The sequence below is a fragment of the Hetaerina americana genome, unplaced genomic scaffold (genome assembly GCF_022747635.1).
Source record: "Hetaerina americana unplaced genomic scaffold, ioHetAmer1.1.p SCAF_38, whole genome shotgun sequence".
Lineage (NCBI taxonomy): Eukaryota > Metazoa > Arthropoda > Insecta > Odonata > Calopterygidae > Hetaerina > Hetaerina americana.
In genome coordinates this window covers 4,393,738-4,420,534 of record NW_027286963.1, presented here as the reverse complement: position 1 = coordinate 4,420,534, position 26,797 = coordinate 4,393,738, and the positions used below count along the sequence as shown (strand labels likewise).

The 26,797-nt window shown below is 38.1% G+C and overlaps 1 protein-coding gene across 1 annotated transcript in view; it reads right to left on the bottom strand.

Moving 5' to 3' along the window:
* Nucleotides 1-1,614: 1,614 nt before the first annotated feature.
* Nucleotides 1,615-26,797, bottom strand: part of LOC139691556 (cyclic AMP response element-binding protein A-like) — a 78,106-nt gene continuing 52,923 nt past the window's right edge. Inside the window, exons 3-10 of the mRNA XM_071589430.1 lie at nt 10,249-10,640; nt 9,365-9,491; nt 8,257-8,477; nt 7,396-7,539; nt 6,209-6,457; nt 5,772-5,865; nt 5,451-5,669; nt 1,615-4,415 (exon numbers count right to left, since the gene is read on the bottom strand). Coding sequence (XP_071445531.1) covers nt 5,824-5,865; nt 6,209-6,457; nt 7,396-7,539; nt 8,257-8,477; nt 9,365-9,491; nt 10,249-10,640 — 1,175 coding nt within the window. The 3' untranslated portion in view covers nt 1,615-4,415; nt 5,451-5,669; nt 5,772-5,823. The remainder of the gene's footprint in view (nt 4,416-5,450; nt 5,670-5,771; nt 5,866-6,208; nt 6,458-7,395; nt 7,540-8,256; nt 8,478-9,364; nt 9,492-10,248; nt 10,641-26,797) is intronic.

The window sequence follows — 26,797 nt, the reverse complement described above, 5'->3', positions numbered from 1 at the left end:
TTGAGTAAATCTTACATCTGATGCCAATTTAGAGTCCATTCTAAGTTTAGACAGCACTCCATATGCTATGACTCCCCATAAATATATAATTTGGCACCATGAAACAAAAAAGCAAAACCTGTTGTTTGGTATACTATATTTTTCAGTCATTACTCACACAGTGGTGTACCACATGATATGCATCCGTTAGTGATAATTTCCTTCACACCCTGAATTGAAATGAATTTATCTATTCACTCATATTCCAACTTTATATTTCAGAATTAAGATTTACATAATGGGTGACATGTGCATGACATTGGTAAATTTTCAGTAGTTATTAAAAAGAATACAGGAGTTAGTAGGACCTTGAGGAGGGGAAAACCAAGTGAACTCATTCACGACTTCCATTGGATTGGATTGGATCTACTTCATTGATGGCAATATATGCAGTAGATTTGAAAGTGCCACTTGGTCTTTCTTGGTAGAATTTTTATGAAAGAAGGCAGGACAGAGGAAGAGATTCAAAGGCACACAAATGCAAGCAGAATTATTTTTGTTGAATGTGAGGTGTAAAAAAATTATGAATGTTTGTTGAACACAGCAAAAATGGGAATGTATAGAAGTGTACCTACTACCCTTATTATTGTAAGGAGGAAAATCTTCACTATGGACAGGATAAGTATTCATAATTTTTGACTAAATTCAATGGTAATGGTGTACTAAAAAGATTGTGCTGAAAATAAATAATAAAGGGTGAGAATGCGTGGTCCATGAAGTGATATGATTTGGATGCATTTGTCATAAAAAAGTAGGAAATATATGTGATCTACTGGTTTGGTAATGCTGAGGAAATGAATGACTGAACATATATGAACGAAGAGTAAGTGGTTAATGCTGAAGGGTAGATCAAAAAGAGAATGTGATTGGAGAGATTTCTACTGATGAGAGGTATTGGAACACTGGAACAAAAGAGCATGTAGATATATATGGATGAATGCATATATGGATGAATGTGACGGAAGTGAAAGAAGTTTGTGGGAAGTAGTATGGAAGAAATTAGTAAAAGGGAGTACTGTATGATGATAGAGATTTTTCTAGTAGCCCATCTCCTGAATGCTATACTTTTCTCATGACCCTAAAGTTGATGCAATGATTTATTACAATTATACTTCAGCTACAACACGAAACATAATGGGAGCTGGACGAGGCAATGGTATTGAATAGGTTTACATATCATACAATATTGTTCATGAACCCATAAGGAAATATACAAGTTTTCAGTGACCATCCAAGGCCTAACTTAAGCTCACTATGATTGAAAAATAGGTTTATGGGTCTTAAGTGGATCTGCTCCTACCAAGATATTAACTCAATTAATGAAAGAGTCACATTTTTGCCCAAGGAGGTATTTGGACTTGCAGGGCTAGCCTTCAATTGTGCTACAAACAAAAGGATTTATTCTATACTTCTATGTACCTTAAATAGGTAATACCTACATTTTTACTTAGTCATGTTGCCAGTTAGGATTGGACACTCGGAGTACACATAAACAGCTTAGGAACAAATTTAAAAAAATAAAAAATACTCTAGAAATAATCTGTTATAAATGATATTTATTTTTCAAATCCATCCTTGTTTATACATTAAGGTGCAATAATGCAACAGGCAATTGGTATAACAATTTATGCAACTTATCTATTTACAATATATCAAAACTTATATGAACTCCCAACAACCCAGCTCCATCTTGGTTTCTTTAAAAACACAGAAATCCCACCATTTTCCCCAAAATTATCTTTCCAAGAAACACTTAAAATGCACAACCATACACATTCACTTTTTATATTAGCTTAGTTAACTACAGACCATCATACATTTGTCTACCTCCTTAAGCTATTAAATTCGTTTCAAATACTAGTTCCATTTCTTAAAAAATATGTATTCATTGAATTTCGATTTTTGTCGATGTCAGCCAAATATTTAAAAAATATAGATTGGCAGCTTGTGGTCATAAACTTCCACTTTCTATGATGTCTGTCATATACGGTATGATCTCCAATCCAGATAGGATTTTTTAATGCCCTCAGTAAGTTGGACTGGCTAGTCAAGTACTATAAATTACATTCATTGATTGTAAATATTATTCATCATTTGAATCACAATATCACTAACACATATAAGTTTATATTTTAATTGCACGACCCATGAAATTACACTTCCATCAGGCCTAAGAAATGGGCACCACTAATGGACGTACATACATTTATAACCTGATGATGATATGGAATGAATTAGATCAAGCACAGTCAATAGAACTTTGTACAATACAAGCTGATTAATGATAAAGCCCAATTTTTTTCCACTTCAACATTGCTTCCATTGACAAAAAATGCTAATGAGATTAAAAGTGTGACTTTTTAAGTACAGAAATATTCTTGTACATGATTTAAAAAAAAAAGATTATGAAATGATTTCAGTAAGGCAAACTCTGAGCACTCCAAATCATCTCCACTTTTACATTTTATCCCTCTCACTACTTCAGTACCCAGTTGGAATGTTGAAATTTCCAGATTCCATAAATTGGATTAAAATTCTACAAAAATATATTACCCAAAATCACATTTCTGGAATAGTTAATGATTAAAATGTGGGTACTAGTGCTTCAGTCTCATTTTACGATTAGAATGCTTTAATCCATTAATAGTCTGATGCTCTCTGAACTTCATTATGACAGTCAGAGTCTGCACATTTCCATACTTAAAGCCATTCAAAATTTATGATGAAATAGCTAATAAATTTGATCCTTCAAGATGACAATTCCTTTGGCAGTTCATAACAGTAACACACATAAAGATTATGTTATTCACAGCTTGACAAGTAAACATTGGTCCCAGCTGTACACTAATGGTAAGCTGAGCATTAAAAACATTTAATATGCATAACAGTTTATATATATATGTATATATTTTTTGCCATCTTACTTCGAATGTCAAGCATATTTCATTGGAGCGTGACAGTTAAAAAGATAACACCTACCAATGGATACATTCAATTAAAAATCTCTGGCATAATCCTTAAATTTATATAGAATTCTTTCATAAATAATCTTGCCATCAGAAATGGCTAAAAATAAACTCTAACATTAGCCCATTCAAAATGTGCCTTATCCAACCATGCAAATATGTTTGGTTTATTGATATGACATAAACTTTCAATAGAACCTCTTAAAAAACATATGGTAGGTATGTCAAACTAAATTTATTTACCTTAATGGGTAAGCATATATTAAAAGATTGACACCATATATGTTACTGCAAAATACCCATCTCTGTACACTCCGTCAACATCTATTTAATGAGACATAATATGTTTGTCATGCCCACTTAGAGATATCTTTTAATCTTTTTATTTATTCAATAAAAGCTAGTTCACTGAAATTTCAGCAAAAATAAGTGACTGCATTTCTTTGATATCTTCACAAAACTCATTCCAAAATAAATAACCATTTTTCAAGATGACATGAAGTTTTCAACTCATCTATGATTATATTATACTTGGATGGTATGACCTCAGCTTTAAGATATATATATCTGTCTTATAGCACAACAATATCTCTCATGCAATATATATAATATATGAGTCATTTTTATCCTCTATATAAAACACTGAGGTTTACAACAGGAAATTATGATGTGAAAAATGTAAAGAAGTGTATCACACCTTGATAAATTAAAATGTTAATAAAAAAACTTACATAGGTATCTATCATGAGATATAAGGCTGGTATTATTACCTTCCTTGCATTTCGTAACTCTTAGCAACAGTGTAAAATTCAATGTTTTGTTCAAATATATAATAAGAATTCGATTAGGTAGGTATTTCTTGGTCATAATGATTTTTAAACGCTAACCACTACTGAAAAACTATTTGAAATGCTCACATAACTTACATGGACAGTTGAAACCATCACAATATTTGTGAGAACATTGGAAATACATTATGGTAGCACATACCCCTTAATCACATAAAAAAATGTACATCTTAATGACAAAAATCGTTGTAATATATGCAGCTTGAAATCCACTGGCACATATACTTATGGTACAACAGAAATACATCACACAACTTGAACATTCTCATCATCTGCTTGTCTTTCTCGAACTTCAGCATCCTGAGATAAACATGGAATCATTCGTTGAAACCCAAACTCTTGAATCACTCAGCACACTGCTTAAGTTTTTACACTAAAATTGTCTGCATCCAGGCTCCTTAGCAGGAGTCTTTTGGAATCAGTTTCAAAATCACAAACACACACAAATCACATTGATAATCCTGATGCAAGAACGCTGCCAGATCTAAATACCACCACCGACGATTGGCAGTGCTATCCAGACTAATAGCTATTTTATGAGGATAGGACCTTGCGAAAATACCTGAAAATCAAAAGAGAGATCATGAGCAATCATATGCAATTGCATGAGGCGAAGAAGAGAGAACAAAAAACATTTAATTCTGATTAACTGGAAATACAACACAAAATATGAAGGAAGTAGGTGATCAGTAAATTGAGAATTGACAGTAAAAATAAATTAATTTGGTTCTGATGGAGATTTACGAGGAAGAGAAAATTTTTGGATTATGTAGGTACGCCTCACACGACCCATATTCCTCCTTCCTTGGTACCCTTGGTAACATGTCTTTCTGCCATGCATTAATTGAAAATCACAGTTGATTCTATCCCACGGAAAATATATCAATACACTTCTCACTCGTCAATTAAGTTAAAATTTTTTGTTTGCAACATTGAAAGATTTCCATCCTCCTCCATGATCAATGGGTATGCATTCAGCCGTAGCAAAAGTTCAAAGTGCCCCCTTGTAAAACGTAAAAGAACATAGGAATGGCAGTGGAAACATTAATGGAAGATGTCAACCACCACTGAATTTTTTTCTCATGTCTTGGACATAAAATTGTTTTGAAAAATTGCTGCTATTTTTCTATGAATGAAGGATTGGTATTTAATATGCAAAACGATTTCAGAGGAATAGTATAGTAAATAAATTACTGATTTCTGATGAAATTCTTGTTAAAATTAAGAAAATATTTCTACTAAATTCACTCATTAATGCATCATTTGCCTTGCAGAATTTATACACAAAGATGAGGGCATATTGTATGCCTAATATGAATTAGCAGCCATTACTATCAAGAGATATAATAATAACCCTTGAACAAACACTTTGAAATGTAGCCTGACATTATTGCAAGGTTAGAATAGGATCAATAAAATATTTGCGTGCTGATAATAATTTGGAAATTCAATTATTGCATTCAATTCTCTTTTGTGGGAATGAAGAATATTCATGAACTGCAGAGATAGTTGCAAATGAGGAATTATTGACTATTTGGCATATGGCGTAATACATAATGCCAGGAATACATTTACATAAAAGTATCACAATATTTACCACTCAGTTGCGATTTATCCATGGTGAAACATAAAATCATGTTGAATGATATCCTGCAAGGCCCATCCAATGGAAACAGTGTGGGTGCTAAGCTTCATTCTTTTGTACATGGTGTATGATAATGGAAGACTAGCAGTGAGCAAAAGACCGATGAAATAATGATGCACAAATATATATTCATATATGTAACCAGAAGTTGGCAGACCAAAGCACCAGCACCTATAATGAGGAGAAAAATATAATGGTCAACTTAACAGAACTACATGGAGAACGATGCAGAAACATTCAGAATAGACTTGAGAGAAAGTATATGAGACTTACCCATGATTATAGAGAGAGTTGCAAAAATAAAACTCTCAATTATGATTAATATTTATTTAATTGAACTCCGTGTTACAGGATATGGCATGTGTAACTGAAAAATAAGTAGAGAAACATTAAGTACAAGGAATAATAGGAATAATAATCAATCATCAAAACCCATCATGATTGAATTGTTTTGTTTTGAACTGATACAATTATTGGAGTACCAAATCTTTGTTAAGAGCAAATGATTGAAATCAATGTATGCTAAACTAATGATGACAAGAAATATGCTCAAAAACTCAATTCATTCACTCTCTCAACTAATATCAATTGCATCCATGATTTGGCTTTCAATTCTGAATTATTAATGAATTGACAAAATGTGAGCTTTAAAATTTTGAAAAGTTATTATTATTTCAAAAAATTGATAATATTCAAGTCCAGCCACTTACAGATGATGGTGCACCTGCTGTTTGTGTCCCTGCAGTTCTATTGATTCGACTGCTTGGTGAACTGGATGTGGAATGACCTCCAACGAGGGCCTGGAGCTTTTGCAGCTGGCTGAGTAATGATGCATTGTTTCCCTCCAAGTTCTCAATTTTCTTCTTGTATTCACTATTCTCATTTGAGAGGTTCTCAACCTTCTTCTCGAGGGCATCCATGTATTCCTTCTTCTTCCTCCGACTTTCTTGGGCAGATATCTGCAAGAATTAAACCATTAAAATCAGTCAAAACTACATAACTTTGAGTACAGAGCAATAGCGGTTATATATTGAAGGTGTCTGAGTGCTGAGGTGATTTGCAACATTAAAAAGAGAAAGAATAAAATTGGGGGAAGTTGGAATTTCAGGGAGGTGAATGAGGAGGGATGGAGTGTAACCTAATGCAGGCTTTAGCTTGCTTGAGATTTATTATGACACCAAGAGATAATTATTAAGTTCCCACATTATATCAGCAAATTAGATCACTCAGATATAATTAGGGCAATATACCTAGAAATGGTATATTTAAAAGCATCAGAATATCACAGAAAATCGAACACTGTTAGAACTCAAACCCAGACTCAGAGTCAATTTCGATCACTGATAAAAATGTGAGAACATATTCAATTGTTCCCGGCTCAGCCTTGTGGAAATTCATTTTAATAAAATTAAAAATACAAAGTATCTTTCCACTGTCCTTTATTTGCATACAACCGGTTTCAAGATGATGACGCTTGAGCATTGAAACTGGTTGTACGCAAATAAAGGACAGTGGAAAGATACTTTGTATTCTTAATTTTATTATTATGTGAGAACATATTAACCAAGTTTGTAAACAAATATGCGCGAATCGAAATTGAATCAAAAACTAAATAAAAGTGCAATTCATTGCCACATTACTCATTTAAAAATAATATACAATCAGTGTAATATATAAAATTGACATTATCATAAATTACTCTTGTAATGTGTGAAATTATCTTCCATTCATTGTTTACCTTACATTTTAAGTACCAATGACTTGGTTGAGTGATAATGTAGGTAGAATAAGCTGGAAATCATTTTATAAAACAGAATATATTCTTGACCAAGGGTCATTACATCCTCAACAACAGTTGTGCGACCAATGAATAATTATTCATATTTTAATAATTTACCTTATTTTTGATTTTTCTCCTGATCTTCTTGAGAGACTTTTCCTCTGCTTTGGTGAGAGGTAGTCTGGTGGGAATAGGGTATCCTTCGGCTAACAGAGTTCTCTTTTCCTCCTCTGTCAACATCAAAACACCAGTGGATCCCTTCTGCAAGAGGTAATTAGAAAAAAACATTGTATATATTAGCTTCACTGCTTTATCATGGTTAAGCATTATTGAATTGAATACCATGGAAATAGATAAGTAGGCATGGCTGAATTTTTGCACATCCAACCATAAATAACCAATCAAATTGCTATTATTGTAAAAAACAAACAAGACAAACTTTGTTGATCCATTGCATCACAGAGATTACATGAAGGTAACAACTTTCCATTCACTAAAATGCTATCAAATTCTGATTTAGACTTCAAAAATGACCCACTGTAAACTTTTGCCAATGAGAGCACTCATTTAAATAATTACTGCAGTTAAACCAGAGAAATGATTTAAATAATTTACTGCAGTTAAAAAAAGTGTGAAGATTTAAAAATGGGGCAGATTTTGTTCATGAATACTAATTTGGGAGCAGAAATTATATGCTCTGATTCCAAATTTTATCAATGGATGATTCAATAAATAAATTGTAACTTATCTTTGGGTTTGCATTATCTGATGAAGATTTAAGAATTTTCTGGATAGTGATTATAATAATTCAAACAGTAATATAAAAAAGAAATGGATCCATGATAAATGCAATAATTTTTTGCAAAATGAAAATAGTAAACTTGCTTCTGATATGACTCCTTCACAATGAAATCACTTATGTACGAGTAGATAAATCCCTTGCTTTCAATGCATATTGACTCTTTATGTCATACTCACTGGTTGACTACTGATGAGAGGAGTCTGGATTGGCTGCCGGCTGGAAGAACCGCTTGCTGACAAATAGAGACGGGTGGCTGCATTCTGTTGTTGGCCTCTGCCATGCCTTGAATGACCTGCGGCACCAGCAGCTGGTGATGATGGTTGGTGATGGATGGGTGACAGATTGCCCTCGTTGTCACTGGTGCTTGATGAAGGGGGTGTTGGTGGAAGGGAGAACCCTACAAGATACAGCCAACAAGAGTGTTACTGCCAATGGTGACGAACATTTTGCAGACAACATAAAAATCAGCAAGGAAAATGTAATTCATGCAATTTTTTTCAACTTTAAATAATCTACAATTGTTTTTTTTAATAAATATTCATCAAGACTTTCATCGTAACTCTTTAAATTAATTATTTATTCTTGACATTACTAAATGAAAGGATTCAATGGGGAATAGCCGACAAGGGAAAATGTCTCCACCATCCTCTAGTATATGCTAGTGAGTACAGCAACTAAAATGGTGGCATCATACTAGATACATGCTATATATACCAAAAATTCAAAATCTCCTCCCCTCTTCCAAGAAATGAAAAAAACTTTTATGCTCATTGGTGCAGAAAATTATCAATTTTTCTATGAAAGAGGAAAATATATACTCTTTGTCAATCAGAAGTGAAGAATTAATTACTGATGGAATCAGCAAAAATAATCTCAAACTTATAGGAGTTTTTAAAAAAAATCAAGGTTCACACTTATAGCAATCAAAGTTCTCAAAAACTGAAAAGCCAACTATTTGACTATTCAACTTCATTGAAGTAACATATTTTGAGGCAGATGAAAATGAGCAATTGCCCATAAAAATCCTTAATTTCAATGATGGTTCGATGAAGTGCTTTGTTAGTCTAAACAGGTTCTAGGCTCTCAAGGTTTTGGAAAGTCCTGCAATGTGTGCAGCCAGATGACATGATTCTATTCAATTGTTCTCTTGTGAAAATCCTTCCCATTCACTCAGTGTTAGAGAGCAACTCATTACATACCCATTCAATTCATAGAATAAATTACTGAGTATTGTACCTATCACTGAAAAGCCAAGAAAATTAATAAATACTCCAAACAAATTACCTGTTGAGCTTGGTTCCAGCTTAATATTTATTTTTGGGACTACAACTCTGTTCTGTTGGCTAAAGAGTGTGGATCTTGCTGCTAAGAGAATGGTGGGCTGCTTGAGTAAGCTCTGTTGGTTCCCAGCCTGGAATAAAATTTAAAAAATTAATTTTATAATAACAACAAATAAAACAGTTACACATATAATTCAAACAATCGCACAATAATTGCTCGCATTTTTGCTTCTCATTGGTGTAAAGCACAAGAAATTAGGACACATCATTGCAATTAGCAGTTGTGCCTCCCTATGTTGCAGAACAGAGGTGCAGCAGATGGTCTGGAGAGGAAGGAATGGAATTGAAAGTGAGGAGGAGGGAAAAAGGGGGAAAAAAGGAGAAAAAAGACGGAATGAAGACAATCTTATAAGGTGTCATCAAATGACCCGTAGGGAGTGAGGATACACCTTGCACAGTTGCCATCTTTAAAGTTCGAAAGTAAGAGCCATTGACTTTTAAGCCAAAGGTACGATTTCAAATAAATGGAATGCTTGATCTACATGAGGACTTTTTCAGGAAGGACTCGAATTGCGCAAAGATCATAAAATCGCGAAACCAAGAGGGTATTGAAATTCTGACGACGCAGTAACATTGAACTCTTCTCTGCGTAGTAAACATCGGGATTTTTCGAGGCTTTGCCGTCACAAATTTACTTCAACAATTCCGAGTGTCGAGATTGTTGAACCTCGAAAATAGTGAAATTGTGACGCCGCACAATGAATACCGATTTTTCGACTCCTTCCCGAGAGTGTCCCCATGATCTGTGGTGATCCTGAGGAGACCCATGAAGATTCCTCACACCTAACGGCACTACCGGACCACCCCAGAAGCCTTGCTCTCGCTCACCTTATATTCTTGTTTGATGGAATGATGGGACGAGGAGATCGGGGATGCGGGTGCGAAGGGGGACCCAGGTGACAGGGGCGGCGAAGAGGGGGCGCTGGACGCTGGGGAGCTAGGGGTGCTCAGGGGCTCGTCCTTGACCACAACGAGGCCGTCCATAGGCGAGGACGCGGTTGATGCGGAGGCGGCCGCCGCCGGAGAGCTGCCGCAGCCGGCCGACGACGGGGACTGATGGCCCAAGGCGAGGGACGCCGTGTGGTCGTCGCTGCTCTGGGAGTTGCCGCTGACGATGTTCTTCGATCCGCTGACCGACGTGCTTCTGGTGCCCAGGCAAGTTCTGGATCCTCCGGATGCTGTGTTCATCGGGATTGCTGGGAAGCATTCTTCTTCCATGTCTGTAAGGAGAAGAAGGATTGTTTGTTAATTCGAGGTGAACTCTATCCATAATTATCAAAAACCTACCTTATGGATCATTACTATGTTTCTCGTTGGATGATAACTAGGTTTACTCGGTTAAGGACATCTAACTATTATTATTCTACCGTTTAAGGTAGGTTCTTGATGGAGGACATAGCCTATACAATTGCACACAATCTACAAATTTACTTGCCTCTCCTAACGAAAAACACAACCTGAAATCGGACACCAAAGTAAGTTCCTTTTCAATTCCGACTACGTATTTCCACCTTCACTCATCCAACATCCTAATCTCATTCCTGCCCTGTCCTCGTTTGCCTTAAACTCCCCTCTTTATCACTGTCTTCAACATCCCACTCCCAATCAAAACGCTCTGCATCCACCTTTCCTTCCCCCTTTTGATTTCTCCATACAATCCTCTCTCCCTCCCCGTCGAACCAGTACTTCCCCGTTTGTTTTGCTTTCTGTCCACTTCACCTTCTCCATAACCACATTTCCAAAGCCCCCAATCTACGCCTATCACTCTACTTCAATGACCTTGTTTCCGCGCCGTACAAAACCACGCCCCATATCATAGTAACAACGAGCCTCACACCTATAACCATGGGTGGCTAAACGGATACTCAGCTTTATTCAGTGAATGTTCATTGAATACCTTAGTGCGATATCAACAACTTGCAGGACCTAAAAATGTAATTTGGATTTTGGAAGCAAAATATTGAAATAATAATATATGAGTATATCTGCCCAAGATATCTCTACTTTACCACTCGAGTTGCCTTTCGAATGCAGCCTGTACCCCGACCATGCACCGCTCAATGCTTTTCCAAAGAGCAATTATTTATCACAAAACTAAGGAACGATAAGCAACAGGACATGAAATATGTAGCCTATAACAAATGGACTGAAATTGAAAAAAAATATCCATCTCATAAATGGAGCCGGACTCTCGGCACTAGGAGCCAGTATCCCAATCATATATTTTGTACCGATAATATTACATCGTAGTTTGATAGGCGTGCAAAACTTTTGGCAAAGGTGGCTGTAATTGGGCTTCTATTTGGTTCTATGATGGCTGAGTTGGGATGCCAAGCATATAAACCCTTTCGATGAGGACGCAGTGTTCATGCCACAGGTGAGGTTCGAACTCCTGACCAGTGAGCTGGCTAATTAGCAAGACAACAGATTATTCGGATCAACTAAAATGTCCAACTGTATTCCACGGGAAAATGGTAACACACCCGAACAGGAAGGGGGATCGAATACGGGGCCATGGTCGATTTCCACCCCTTCTTCCGCAAACAGCAAATGGCAAAGTGACGCCAGGATTTGCACTTCGCTCCAGCCGGCTGCGTAAACATTCTCCCGCCAACTGCATATTCGGCGAAGGTCGGAGAGAAGGCGCGGCGGAAGATCGAAAGGAGAAAGAAATGTCGGTTTGCAGGAGGAATCACCTTAGTGGGTTTGTCTAAGGCGATTGGAGCGGCAACGGCCAACGAAGATTCTTGACTAGCCCTTATTTTTTTTCAAACCTACTTAAGGAATGCAAGAACCTCATTATATTTCAGCTGTCTTAAATAAGCGAGAATAATGCATTATAAAACAGTAATTCACCCAAAGGTTGGTCTAACAGTTGAGATTATCTCGATATAACCCTTTCGACGAGTGAAGTTAACAAATGAATAAGGATATGGGAACTGGTTTACTTTCTCTCTGCCCCCCTTGGTTTCCCAGGAAAGTCTGGTGACCAAGAAGCTAAGGGCGTCGTTGGGAATCACCCGGATTTGAATCCGAGAACAGGCAGTCAGCAGTCGAACGCTCTACCCACTGGAATATCAAGCTTCAAAAAACATAATGCCCCAGATAAATTACGGAACGCAGGGAGGCATTGAGCTTATATTTTGAACCCTGGCACTCACCAAACCTTTGTTGTTGTGGCCCCACTGAATCCGCGATACCTTTTAAAATAAACAACATTCATTTCGTCTTTAATGACCTCATCCGAAAATTATGGAAGAAAATTGTCAGCGAGTTGTGAGAAAATTACATCCGAGGGGATGAACATTATTTCAAGCTGCATTGAAAAAAATAAATATGCTAAGTGTTGAATGGAAGTTTGAAGCCACCCCCCATGCGATAAGGCTACGTTACTTATGTTTCAAGGAAAACTCGGGTTGAGGGAAAAAAATATTCGAATAATATATAAGTTTTCCCCTTCCTTAGGTACGTACTCAGGGCACATGGGGCTTTTATGGGCACACCAAATGAATTTGAAAATTCGGCCCAAACATATGAATAATTCCATTGCTCCGCCCATGCCACTTCCTAGATGGGTGATTGCGTTATCCCCGGCTCTTTGGTCTAGCCCCCCCTCTTACTTTCCCTTTCCTACGCAACGCACATCTCCCCACGCACGCACCATGTCCCTCCTCACGCACTACCGGGAGCAGTTAGCAAGGGTAAACCCACCCATGCGCCCTTCCTACGCCAAGCACGCCACCCCCGTGCCTTGCTAAGTGTACGCCTTCAGGCATTTTAAATCACCTCGAGTCGATACTGCGTCGCCAAACATCGAAAGGGCCCAATCCGTATGTAGAACCTAAGCTAGAGCGAAATCCAATAGCTCCAAACGTGATTTGACCGAATTGGTACATATTGATGACCAAATAATTGCAATTTTCTTACAAAATTCAACTGCAATCAATTGCATTTATTTGACCCTTCATAGAGCAACATTTACCACTTTTTGTGGCTTAGACCAAAACTTTAAGTGCTTCCGGAAGTATCTATGGGGATGATTAGGGTGGCATTACCTAAGGAAATAGTTACTGTCAGTCAAATCACCAGGCATGAATAATAATGAAATTTTCATTTTTTTCAAAAGAATGTTATAATCTACTCCATATTAATCGCACCATTTCTTGGTATGGTGTAACATGACCTGTAAAATTCTCCGACAACTTGTCAAGGGTTGGGTTAATACGGCCAAATAAGGCCACCGGACTGCGATTCGAGCCTGCAGACACAGTCTGAGGGGACACTGGAGTTTGAAGCTTAGTTATGCGAAATCATCCATACTATCTTGACCAAACATACCATTAAAATGGTGACTATAGAGCCAATGACAGGAACACCGCAATGAAGATGAGAAACAGGAAGTGCAGGGAATAAGAAGGCTCATTTCTACGGCGCTACGGTTTGTTTTGATCGGCAAATTTGGCGCACGGTTTATTGATTGCATAGCAATTGAAGCCTTCGCAGCCCTATTTCGGCACTTTCTCAAATGAAATAGGTATTGAAGTATAATTACACAACGCGTGATACCTTATTAACGTGTTTAGCACCTGGATGCAGTACAGTTTACAAAAATACCGCGAGGGAAGATTGGGGTCCAACGTGAAACCTTACCCAAGGCGAAGGTTTGTATATCTCAATCGAATAATTAGCGATTGCCTCATACCGTTCTCGACTATTATAAAGGTACGATAAAAGCTAATGTACTGTTAATATTCTTCGAGTTTCTTACATTTATAATGGAATGCAGCTGCGTACAGCTATTTACCGAGGTGAAAGAGCTGCGAAGGGACACGTGACGTCCCAAATGTTGGTTCATTTTAGTTTGCAACAGGGTGAACTCTGTAATACTGTGTAATCATGAAACACGTGGGTGAGGAAAGAGTGGTTAGGCAGAGTTGGGGCAAATATAATTGGAAAAGGAAGAGTGTATAATGAGTATAATTTCAATTAAGTTACTGGCATAAACCCCACCCCTTCTCGGGAATGTTAAAGTTTCGTCGAACGTTTAGCGTTGAATTTCTACAACTTGCATTCCAAATTTGGATATGGATGGGAAATAATTTCGAATGCTCGTGCTCGGAAGTTGATATGCACTAATTTACATTTCAATGGGCTCGTGATGAATTGAGACTTTTTTACTATTTGATAGTTCATAATCATTGTTCGCAAAAATCATATTAATTTAGAGTGTAAATATATTTGTCTGACACAGTGAAGCATTTTTTTAGAGCATGAAAAACTCTGAGTGGAGGAAAATGGCTAAGAGATGAGTTTTTATCTCTTTGCTAACCATTCAGATATGGTTTTCCAAATCATTTATGTTTGTACTAAAATAAAAATGTTTCGGCTGTGCTTATCTCGATATATATATATATATATATATATATATATATATATATATATATATATATATATATATATATATATATATATATATATATGGGCATGCATATCTTTCCTGCGAACATCAATTACACGGACAACGTAGTGTTCCATGTTTTGTAAACCTGAGTTGAAAAACTGGGGGATAGGTATTTCAAATAATGTTTGACGCAGGCTGTTTCTACTGCTGACAATTCAGGCATCACATTAACAAGAGGAACTCAGAGCGTACGTATGATTCGGAAGGGTAAAAACATTTCATACTCTTAGGCCAGACTTCGTAATGATTCGTTAAACTGAAGATTAACTTCACTCCAGTTCGGGCCAAAACTCAGTTTTATGACCTCTACTTAAGTTCAAAACTGACCGTTTGACGACTTCATAACTGACAGTCGATGTTACTATGGTTGCAATGTTTACCTTCACCAATGAGCAATTTTGTTTGTTTACAAAACTGGATTTGTTGGAAAATTCCACGTCAAGTAAACTTTCACATTAACTAAAGATGGGATTTAACGAGACATAATTAAACCGGGCCTTAGGGACATGAATTTATTATGATTGAAAATTTATCGCCGTAGAAATTACGCAAATCCATCTCTTCCGGCACGAGAGAAGAATAGAGCATACCAATACTAAACAGAGCACTGTGACGTCTAAACATAATAAGCATAAGGTAGCTCTCACTCTCAGCACTCATTAGTGACAACTTTTTGCCTTTTAAATAACTAAGAACCACGAAAATTATAGGCGGCCATTTCAGTTACACTGACGAATATGCTTTCATTCTCTAAAATAAAAACACATTTCGATAGACGTCAGAAAAATAACAATGCTTTTTTACAATGACTACTTTCCGACCATCATAAAACTATGTTCCAAACTTGTCCAGTCTTATCTACTATCGAACAACACAAAACCAACAACAAGGCTCACGAAACATCTGTAACTAGTTTGAATTGGAATTTATTTTTGAAAAATCGCCGAAGAAAAAATAAATGCACACAAATGCTTTCTGGTTTCCTCGGTGGCCTCCTCCTTTATTACGTATCGTTAGTGTGCCCTTGGCCTTCGGAAGCCGTTGCACACGATACGAATGAAATCTATGTAATCATTCCAAACAAATTAGCTGATCCGCCGTTTTTTCCATTCAAATGAGTGTGGTGCGCAGCAATGTTTAGAACAGGGGGCGCGATACGTACTTAAATTGATAGTGCGACGATACGCGAATGGAGAGATAATGATATTGGATAATAAGCTTCAGGCTAAAGAGTTCACGAGGCTTCGAGCTTGGGGCGTGATGAACGGGGCACGCGTGCGCGTAATCCGAAGACGACGCGTGCAAAAGTCAAGTCAGGTTAAGGCCAGGTTCCAAACTAGTCAGATGCATGTACTTAGTGCGAACATGCCCCGTCCGCACCATATGTACACACGAGCGAGTCACATTCCACGACCATCCACTGATCCTTCTCCGGCAACCGCCTCCCGCGCAGGCACGCTGATCGAAACGTGCTTCCTTTCGACTAGTCGTTTTAATACGCCAACGGTCGTCATGACGTCACCTCGTTTGAAAAAAAAAAAAGATGAACGCGTGTCGATGGGATACGTTTTGCCTCACGTGAACTGACATTTTTCCTCAACACGAGTGATACTGTCGTAATTTTTGCGCCAGCACTTTTGTCGCCCAACGGGACGGAACCAAAATACATAGGAAGACAAAACAGTTTTATTTGAACCGTTTTGGATATGATTAAAGGGTAAATCGTGATTTATCCAAACGAAAACTCCCTCAGAGGCTAAAACAGGTAAACGACCATCCATCAAAACTGAAGGAGATTTAAAAAAAGTCGTCTTGGGGGAAAAGCTAACGAGCAGAACTACTGAGGAATACTCCGAATGACACACAAGGTACAATTTATTATAGGCATCAAGGAGAAGTATTACGTATAGGTATGACGAGGTTAGCTGACAGAAGAATTGAATGGAGGGCTGGTACAAACTAATTTTAGCATTGATGGCCAGCGATGATGACGGTAGAGACTGTAAATTCACGTCTTTGTGTCGTTGAAGATGCACCAGTAAAAATGAAACATTGCGCAAGCAGAAAATTCTCCATGAAAAGTCACCGACGAAGACGACACGGCTTTGTGCCGAGAGGTTGGCACAATGGATATTTTGCATGACCTTTTCTCAGTTGCTTTATTCCCTCCATACTTTCCGATCACATTACAACAATCGAAAGTTTCTTATTTTATCAATAACTACGGTTGCTAAACTAACAAAGATCAAATACACTAACCAGCAAAGCTTAGTTATGGAAATATTTCTATTTGGGATTTTAATTCGAGCATAATTTTCTAAAAATCAAATTCGAATGGAAATGTTTTCATCAACACTTTCTATCAGAAACATTCACAAAAACTTAAAATTTAGTTACCGCGCAGTATATCCATGTTTCCCATTGTAGCACGATAACATCCTGTTGGAATTGTTTGTCTCCGTTCTCTTTGTGTACAAATTATGATGATCACATTATCTTTATAAGATGAGGAAAATAATTTGTCATTCATTAGGTTTTGTATTTAGAGATAAATCCGAACACTTTGGAAAACACTTCGCGACGAGACAAAGAAAACAAGAACAAAATCTGGCCTGGGTCTGCACCTTGATCACCTCTGACCTCAACGAAACATAAATTCCGACTATTCGCCTCAACTGGGAAACCCATCACTTAATGAGGAGGTACGTTCGTCTAACCAGGTTTTACAGCGGTTCCTCTTCCATTATATGTTAAAACAAACGAGTCGCAAAAACCCATGAAAGTTTGTTTGAGACAGTCTTCTACATGAAACTTCCTTCGGATGCCATAATTACTTCGAGTTCGACCATGCGCGTCTGCTTTTGCCATTCGTATCTGAGAGTTATTCTTATCAGCATTTATAAATGCACATCGCGTTGCCTTTAAAGGCGTAATAGTGACATTTTCAAGCACATCCGAGTTTAATTTACGGAAATTTTTCGTTCCAAACTCGCAGATATGAGCTTATTTCACCGTCTTATTTGATGTATTTCAAGAAATGAATATCTTTCGAATTACAATTAGACACGCCAACTTAAGTTTCCTGCGCGCGAACAGCTAATTAATGATTTCCTTTAAACTAAAATCCGGTCGATAAGGTTTCCTGTCGAGAAACTCCCGCAATTGCGCATATCTCAACTTAAACGACGTTGCATCGAAGTTTAAGACAGTTAATTACAATTTTCAGAATTTTTAGTCTTAAGTGCACTCCATTAAATGACGTTTATAATTTAGGGTCCTCCTGAGCTGATTTTCATATAAATGGACGAAGAGAATTCAAAACTTTATGCATTCTCTCATGGTAGTGAAGGACTACCACCAACAGAATTATGGTTTAATTATCGTGAAGAAATACATGTCGTCCTCGCGAGAAACTGATAGCATGTGCACAATCATCCGACATTTGTAATAGTGCTCACATTCAACACCTACCCGCCTATTTTTTTTTTAATTTACATTTATTAATTAATGAGGAAAAAAGCTCAAATCGCATAGTTACAAAAATTGGCGCCTCGGAACTAATCCAAAATAGGTTTCAGAGAGCACGGTTCAAAAATGAACACGAATTGCTTTAATATTGCTTTAAAAGCTGGATATTCACGTCATATCTTAATTATGGAATACAAATGATTAGTATTCATCACCACATCGTAATGCAAAAATTTCAAAGTGTAAACATCATTCAATTTCGGAGCAACGATTTTTCGATACGTTGTACATGCAAAAAGGTATATTAATTTGCTGATTTCAGACCTAAATCTTTGAAATAAATCGAGTGATTTGTTCTCAAGTTATTTTTTGTTGACATTTCTAACAACTTTCGGGAAAAAATTGTAATAAATAAAAAACGTTTTCCATAAACTATGAAAAACATCCTCGGCTTCTTAACTTTAAAATAGCAAGTTAATACTAGGACACCCAAAAGAAAAAAAAAAGTCCGTAAAATTTTTAAGCAAGAAGAAGGGTCAAGCCAGCCTAAGTGGGCGTAAAAACATGTTTCGGGGAATGTACTTCAGATTACGCCGAGAAATACGTTGGGGTGAATATTTGAATCTCGACGAAATTTGTGAACAATCCCATAAGTCCATTATATTTCTTGTGTATTTCGTTTCCTACTTTCCTCAAACCTTAAATTTAACCACCCAAAGACAATCACCCCCTCAGACTTGTCTCAATGTAAAAATCTAGGTGTCCGATTGATATGGAATAACTCTCCCGCTCATTCCATTCAAGCTTCAACTTAAAGGGGTCATTCTTTTTGCGAGAAATACTATATGCTGTACTTCGAACAAGAAATTAATTTTAAATGTAATTACATCATAGGTGCATCCTATTAAATATTATATCATATTAACGAGAAAAAAAACCAAGGGTTCCGTCTTTTAATTTAATGAAGAGTTAAAAAAATAGCACTTTCAACTCTTTTATAGTATAAATATGTGCGTTCCATGAAAATGTGGCATTCGATTAGATGCGTTTGATGGAAATTGGCACATTCGAATAGTGCGCAACCAAATGAACGAATGCTTAGGTTGCTATGAACTTATAATCTTTTCCGCTGAGATCATGTGCTTCGGAAAAAAAGAAGTTCTAAGATTGTGCGGAGGAAGGAATCTAAAACGATGGAAATTAGTTCGGAGTCAGCTTTAAAGGGGTCGAATAGATAGCGGGGAATCAAGTGCATGTTGGAGATACGCAAAAGCAACCCCGTCCATACTTCGGAAAACGGAGGGTAAATTATTTCCAGGTTTCATCACAGCGTGTCAGAAACTACAAGGGAAAAAATGCAGATTAAATGAAAACTGCTGGAAGAGCGATTCGGGGACGCGTTGGTCGCTGCTGCGACTGTACTGTGGCTTAAGTTAGGTCATGTTTTTTTATCTCTCTTCCTTGCAAGCGCCGGGAGCGAGATAGCGAGCGAGAGAGCAATTCTATTCGCGCCAGGGAAGGAAATCTGGCAATGTAGTGTGAAGGCCCTATCGCATTATTTTTTTGAAACCATGACTACTGGAGTGGAATGTTCCTGTCAGGTCGTTCAGAGAAGCTCGTTTTGCAATAGTGAAAAAAGTTAGAAGATCACAAATCTGCGAAATCCTTTTAGTTGCTCATTGCAAAGTGGAATGTTAAAAAAATTCAAGATGGAATATCCAATTTTTCTCGACGCATTAAAAAGAAAGCTCGGACACTTAATTATGACAATTTCACCCACAAAACGGCGAGAAACTTACAGTGATTGCAAAGCAGTTGTTTTCCCTCATTCAATTTAGTTGTTGCGATTTTAATTTAAATTGTTTGTTCAAGAATATTCCTCCATTTTTGCTAGGCCTGCGAGTGACACTAATTGCCACGGACTTGATTTCATCTACAATTGTGTAGCTTCAACAAAACTCCAAGAGTACAGCAAGAAAGGAGAAGAAGGTTTGTTTAGTCAGCAGGAATGAAATCTTTCCCTTTCCGCAAAGGCGAACTCGGCAAGAGTTCTCCCGCATTCAACTGTGTCATATGCAGATAGCTGTGTTACTACCCAATGTTTATGATCCTTCCTCGACTGGGACATATGAACTGCAGTGCCAAATAGCAAGTTTTTTAAACTGAAATATCTCCGTAATTACTAAATTTATAATATTGGTGACAAATAATTTTTTAACCCAAAATTGAAATCTCCTTCGAGTTCGGAGATAAAAAATACGTACCATTCCATTTTTTTATTTCTTAGTCGTTCCTTTACACCAGGTGACCGACTAGCAATAAAAAATATGGTATCACATTAACTCCCCTCGGAATCCTACCAAAAATGTCCGTAAGATTTCTCAATGGCTACTCTTTTTTCAAATCATCAAAGCATGTCATTTGAGATACCTTCCACAGTATAACCAAACATGCTTAAAACATTTTAAATGACTTTCGTACATCTCTATCACAACTCCATCTCCAAAACAGCTCACTCCTTGGCGACAAACCGTCCTCTCAGTCTCTTTCAACAATCCTTAATTATTTCTACACCGTCTCATAATTATTTTTTTTAATCAAAGCATTATCTGTCCACTACTCGCATCCTTGCAACCTTACCCCAATAAATAACATGACTCTACGACCTATTGCCGCACATTCCGCTCAACTAGAGACTTCCAGAGGTCTCGAGTCCGGGGTAAGATCACGGACTGAATTCTTAAACTTGATTCTTAAAGGCAAAGAAAAGAGAGAGACATGCCGTCCCGTCTCTCGTGGCAGATAATGCGACGCTAAAATATCTGCAATGGTCGCGAACCAATTACGCGGTCTAGAGACCAAATCAAGGGCAATTGAAATCTTTCCGCCAGAGCTTACAAAGCCGACACTGCGCACCCCGACCTATCACTCCTCTTCCACAGTCAAAGATCTATCAGCCACGGGTTTTCGTATCTTTCCCCCCACCGCCATCATTTTCGCGAACACAGCTAGTTCTAAAGACGACCTCTTCGGAGCAAAGTTATCGCAAAGGACGAGTGCACTTTCGCCTGTGCAGGGGGATATCGACCACTATCGGACGCTTCGTAAAAATTGCAATGGGGTACCACTAGAGTAACACTTGACCGGGATAAAAAATTAGATGTCTCCGGGTTCGGGCTCCAACGTGCTTTCTCGTATTATCCGCGAAAACACATAGAGCATCCGCAAATGGTTAAAAATGCTACAGATGTCACATGTGTAGAACGTCTTCCTAATGGCCGTTGGCTTTCTTTCTACCAATCGGCGTAGGAAATTACAGGCCATCATTTTCCGCTTATCCTGGACAGAGTACAGGAAATTTGATGGAAATCGCCTCCAGAAAAGCAGAATTCTGATTCCGGCCAAATCGAATGAATTCTCACACATTATGAGCGTACACCCCCGCAAGCGCGAAGTCGTTCTACAGCTGCGATTCGCTAGGGATATTTGTTTAAGAAGCCTTAGGGATTCGAGCAAACACGCGTGAATTATTATATTCTCCGTTACTTTGATCCATCGAGGAACCATTCGGTGAGCATGATCTAGTTCACATAAATACGTTCGGAAAGTTGTTTCGAAGTAACACGGGATAGAATCACTTTCACGCTGTCAAATTTGTCCACAAAGTTTCGCTCATGAAATCTTGTACAAGAAACTTGGGTATAACTGACGTCTTGGCCTCGTCCAGGTTCAACTTCAATCGAATTGGACGGTACATTTCCCGTCAAATTTCTCTCGGTCAGAAACCTGCTCTAAATTTTCTTGTACAGCAAAAAAATTAAGTAAGCATTCAAAAATAACGAGCGAAAATGAGTAATTAAGAGCAATGTATTCTTGCATTTGAGTTTTTGGTGTAATTAAAATAAGGAACTCCAATAAAAACTAAAGTAATAAAATATAATGATTGTGAATATTTTGACCATTTCAGAAAACGCACACAGTTATGCAACTGTTGGAGCGACAATGGTTGATGGTTCCTTTCAAATCGTTACGCTCTTTGTTAACGTTAAGACGCTTCCAAAACACAAACAAATAAACAAATCCTTCATCGATTCTTGCCGTCAGTGTAAAATCCCGCAACTACCTTTAATTAATGAATTCTCGCTCAACAAGCCTCGGGCCAAGTAGTAAGTATTCTCATTAAAGATTCTTTGACCCTATGTGATAATCTGGTCCAATTTGTGATACAAATATCGGAGTTCGATCACTTGGAACCTTGTACAATTTTTCTAGAAATATTTTCATTTCATCGTGCGAAAGGGACTTAACCCAGGGTCCACCAGGATTGCTCGCGCTGCATTCAGTAGTATTCAAATCTTCATTCGCTCCACTCCGCGGAAGCCTTCACAATGATCAATAGGTAGTCTCTAGACGGAATCTCCAGTCCAAAACTCCGGAGGCTCTCATGCTTAAAAACTAGTTTCTCCAAACACCCTTTCGAGGTAGGAAATTTTAAAACAGCTTCATTTAAAGTCATATAAGGAAACTTCACTCCCTTTCACCAATGTTTTCCGTACCACTCTATCCACGGGCAATTTTTCCATCTCGTGAAAAGGTGTGAGAAACAGCGTTAATATAAGAAGCGCAAGATTAAAACAAAATACCTTTATAAAAATTAATAATAATCCTTTTAGATTATTCCTTCACCTCCGGAAACATCCTCCTCCACCCTATTCCCGGGCGCGGAGCCCCACATGTAGACCATCTGTCAAACGAAATACCAAACAGATTCACCTCCGTCATATCAACACGTTTTTTTTCATACATGCCCTTCCAGCTTCCCAGCCTTCGAATGCCTGGGATAGACATCCTAAATGCTAGCGAGAGGCTTCGCGGATTTCACGACGCACGAGTAACACCAGGCGGGCAATCGATCAAATTAGCGATCATTAATGATGCATTATATCCGAGGGAGAACGTCAGGTGGTGTAGTTTCGAATGGGATAACCGGCTCCTGGCCGACCGCGGCGGTCGCCACGGCGAGCGTCATGAAACGACTTCTCCTTTATTGATATTCCTTATATGCCCACGCGCGACCTTAACCTTGAGCGAGCGAGGGAGGAGGGAAGGCCTCGAATGCGAAAAGAGCGGGAATGGGAGTCGCGGGAGTCCCCCCGACATCTATTGCTTCTCGCCGTGAGCACAACTGCGCTACTCCACGCAACTACTTTTGCACTACCGAACTATCTAGTCTAGGGCTGCGCATATGTTACTTTTACATTATCGAACGCCAAGATAATATATCTTGAGATGACAAATAAACATCAATACAACAATAATTTGCTTAATGCAGAAATTTTATCAAACGAATGTATCAATAAATAATAAAATATGCTCCTTACTGTAGCCTTTTTATATTTTTATATGTGACTATGACCCATGTTTTGTAAAGATATCACTACAGCTCTTCCCACAAAGCTTCCTAAAATTACTTTTCAAGTACAAATAATTATACATGTCAATATTTCAGTTGGGGGTACTGATAATAATTTATGCTTTCGTTTCGGTAACGAGTAATATAGACTTTATCTGGTATATCGAAAAATATCATTCGTATCAAATATTTATATCGGGAAATAGAGGTCAAATCGTACATGTCAACTATTCGTCCATATCGAAATTATCATACATATCTTCATATACACGACAACCATGGGCGATTGATTCATCGGCTTCCTAACATAATGTATATCGATCTGAACAATATATAGACATGGTGCCGATATATCGTCATATCACACAGCCATATTCATCGCATCCTTAGATTTTCAGTTGACTTTCTCTCCCATCTTCCCTTCGTCAAATAAAAGAGATTGATTAGAAGAATAAGACATAAGGGATTGCCATAGAATCCCACGGACGAAGGACAATTGGTTGTTTTTAGAAGGATGAACAAAATTGCTCCACCCTTATTTCCTCCTTCAGGCCAATACTATATAGATACCTTGGTTTCACTCTAGCTGGAGACGTGATTTATCAAAATCCAGGTCAAATAAAATCATTTAACTTCGCGGAAAAATGCATTTTTTTCCCCATTCAGTAAGGTCTAATCCCACAACACCAGGCTCGACGATACTCAACTCGTGTCCTCTAGAAGGAAAAATTCCTTTCAGAGGAAATGGAACGGTAATCAGCTAATAATGTCCCTGAAGATAATTTCGAATCGCTTTTCTCATTCTAGTTCAAATACCTCAACAAATCTGTCGCAGCAGTTACCGCGACAAAATATTTTACATCCGTTCAGATTCAGTGCCCCCACTGACTAATTGGTAGTAATACTAACAGCTCATTAGAGGGAGACGACAGACAACTGAGGTCATTAGTGCCTTTAGGGATTGATAGGTGGGTTATTTGGGAGAGGCGGCATTATCAGGGAATAGAGGAAGAAAGTGTGGAGAGAGAAACATTGCGTAGGGATCAGCATTCTCTCTTTAAGGAATGGCGCCAAGGAGTCATGCAATTTAACGTCACAACCGACGAAAGGCGTACTCCACTCCACGTAGGACACCATGGTATGGATTGGGATACCGAAGATATTCTACCACCATTGGGACTCGATCCAGGGCCCTTGGAGTGGGAAGCAAATGCACTAACCACTGCATCAACCCTTTCTGCACTCAAATCTAAAAAAATAAACATCAACCAGCGATGGCAAAGCGCGACTTACCGTAAAAAATGAAATAGTTTATCTAGGAATACCGACGGCAATGCGCCGCTAATGCAAGGGCGGGGGGGTATTTTTTATGTCCTGAATTCTCATCAAGTCGGTATACTTCTTCATCACACTTCTGGGCGATTTTATTTAGTATGTTATCATTTTATCGAAGGAGGTTTCCCACAGCCCTCAGTCAACCTCTGTTCGATCATAAACCGACCTTTCGGTCGGTTTATGATCGTTTGGATGTTTCCTTCCAACTGAGTGAATAACATCACTACAGGGGATCGATTGAAGTCATCGGAGCGAGAGAACAAAAGAACCGCGTTGGAAGTTAGGGAGCAAAAAATTACAATCTCAAGTGGAAATCCGTACGTAGAGGTGAATGATTGGCGTTCATTTCGAGTGAAAGTTTTCCCATTTTCTGCCGTCGACGGTGGCAAAACTTCACGAAATACAACACGCGCATTCCTTTGGCATGACCAAGACACATCTACTCTTGAATAAAAAAAATAACCGAGGCCACTTTTTAGAATCCATTTGAGAAGATACATTGAGGTCATTGGATCGAGAGCAAGAGAAGCATGGCTGAAGTTGGTAAAATGTAAAAAAATTACACTTTTAAAAGAGGAAATATGCAAATATTGGCGATGTTTTTGAGAGAAAATATTTTTGATCGGAAACGACGAAATACTAATGCAAACTGGAGTTTAGAATGCGTTCAATCTTGATGACTGGAAAGTAAGCCGACACAAAGACTAAAGCGTTCCGAAGAAAATTCTATGCACTCTTCAAATATACCTGAAGGAATGAAAGCCCTCATTCAAGATTTCAGAGGACGCCCCACTGTCGTGAAACTATGGATAAAATACATATATAAATTTGGGTGGAAAGCGAAACTTGATCGTTTCTCGTACGTGAGATAGACTTCAACACTTTTGTAATATATTATTTCTGCTAGAAACGGTTTTTGCCTTCCATATTTTTTTGTCTTCAAGTTAGAGTACATTAGCATTTATTTAAAAGTTTAATTGGATTTCCACACAATTTACCAGTGCCGAACTTTGGGATGGACCCATATGGTAATTAGCCAAGGGCGGGACAAAGAAGCCGAACTGTAGTCACGTATTTTTTTTCTCCCCTATCGGAACACCTGACTGACTAAGGGAGGACGCGAAAATCTTATCCCCCCCTCGCATTAACATGCTAAGTAATCGTTCGTGCCGAAGCAAGTACCGAACCGCGCGGGATCTCACGCTCAGAGGATGTAAATATTACGATACCATCCAATCGAATATTGGCGGGTTCACACAAGAGAGAAAGAGAGATTTGGGTCAATCATTTCTTCCGAGGATTGGAAAGCACCATCATTGCATTAACGTATGCAAATGAAAACCCTTTCGACGATCGCTGCTTCGAAGTTATACGACGGGTGGAAACGAGCATGGGGCGGTTGAATATGCGTGTCTGAAATGACTTAGTAGGGAACCATTTAAAAAAACAAGAAAATAAATCCTTTTCATACATTCCTCAGCGATAAGTATTGATTGTCTTCTTCCCTTAGCCATTTCATTTCCAAGTTTCTCGCAAACTGCTTAGAAAACCCATAGGCGCGTCACATTCTACATTATTTCATCTTAGCTTATCGTCCTTTCTTGCTGCTAATAGCTTCTCTCTTTCGCTCAGAGAAGTGCGTCTCGCATACCGCAGAGAATGTACCTACAGCCATCATGATTTGATGCTGCATGCCTGGT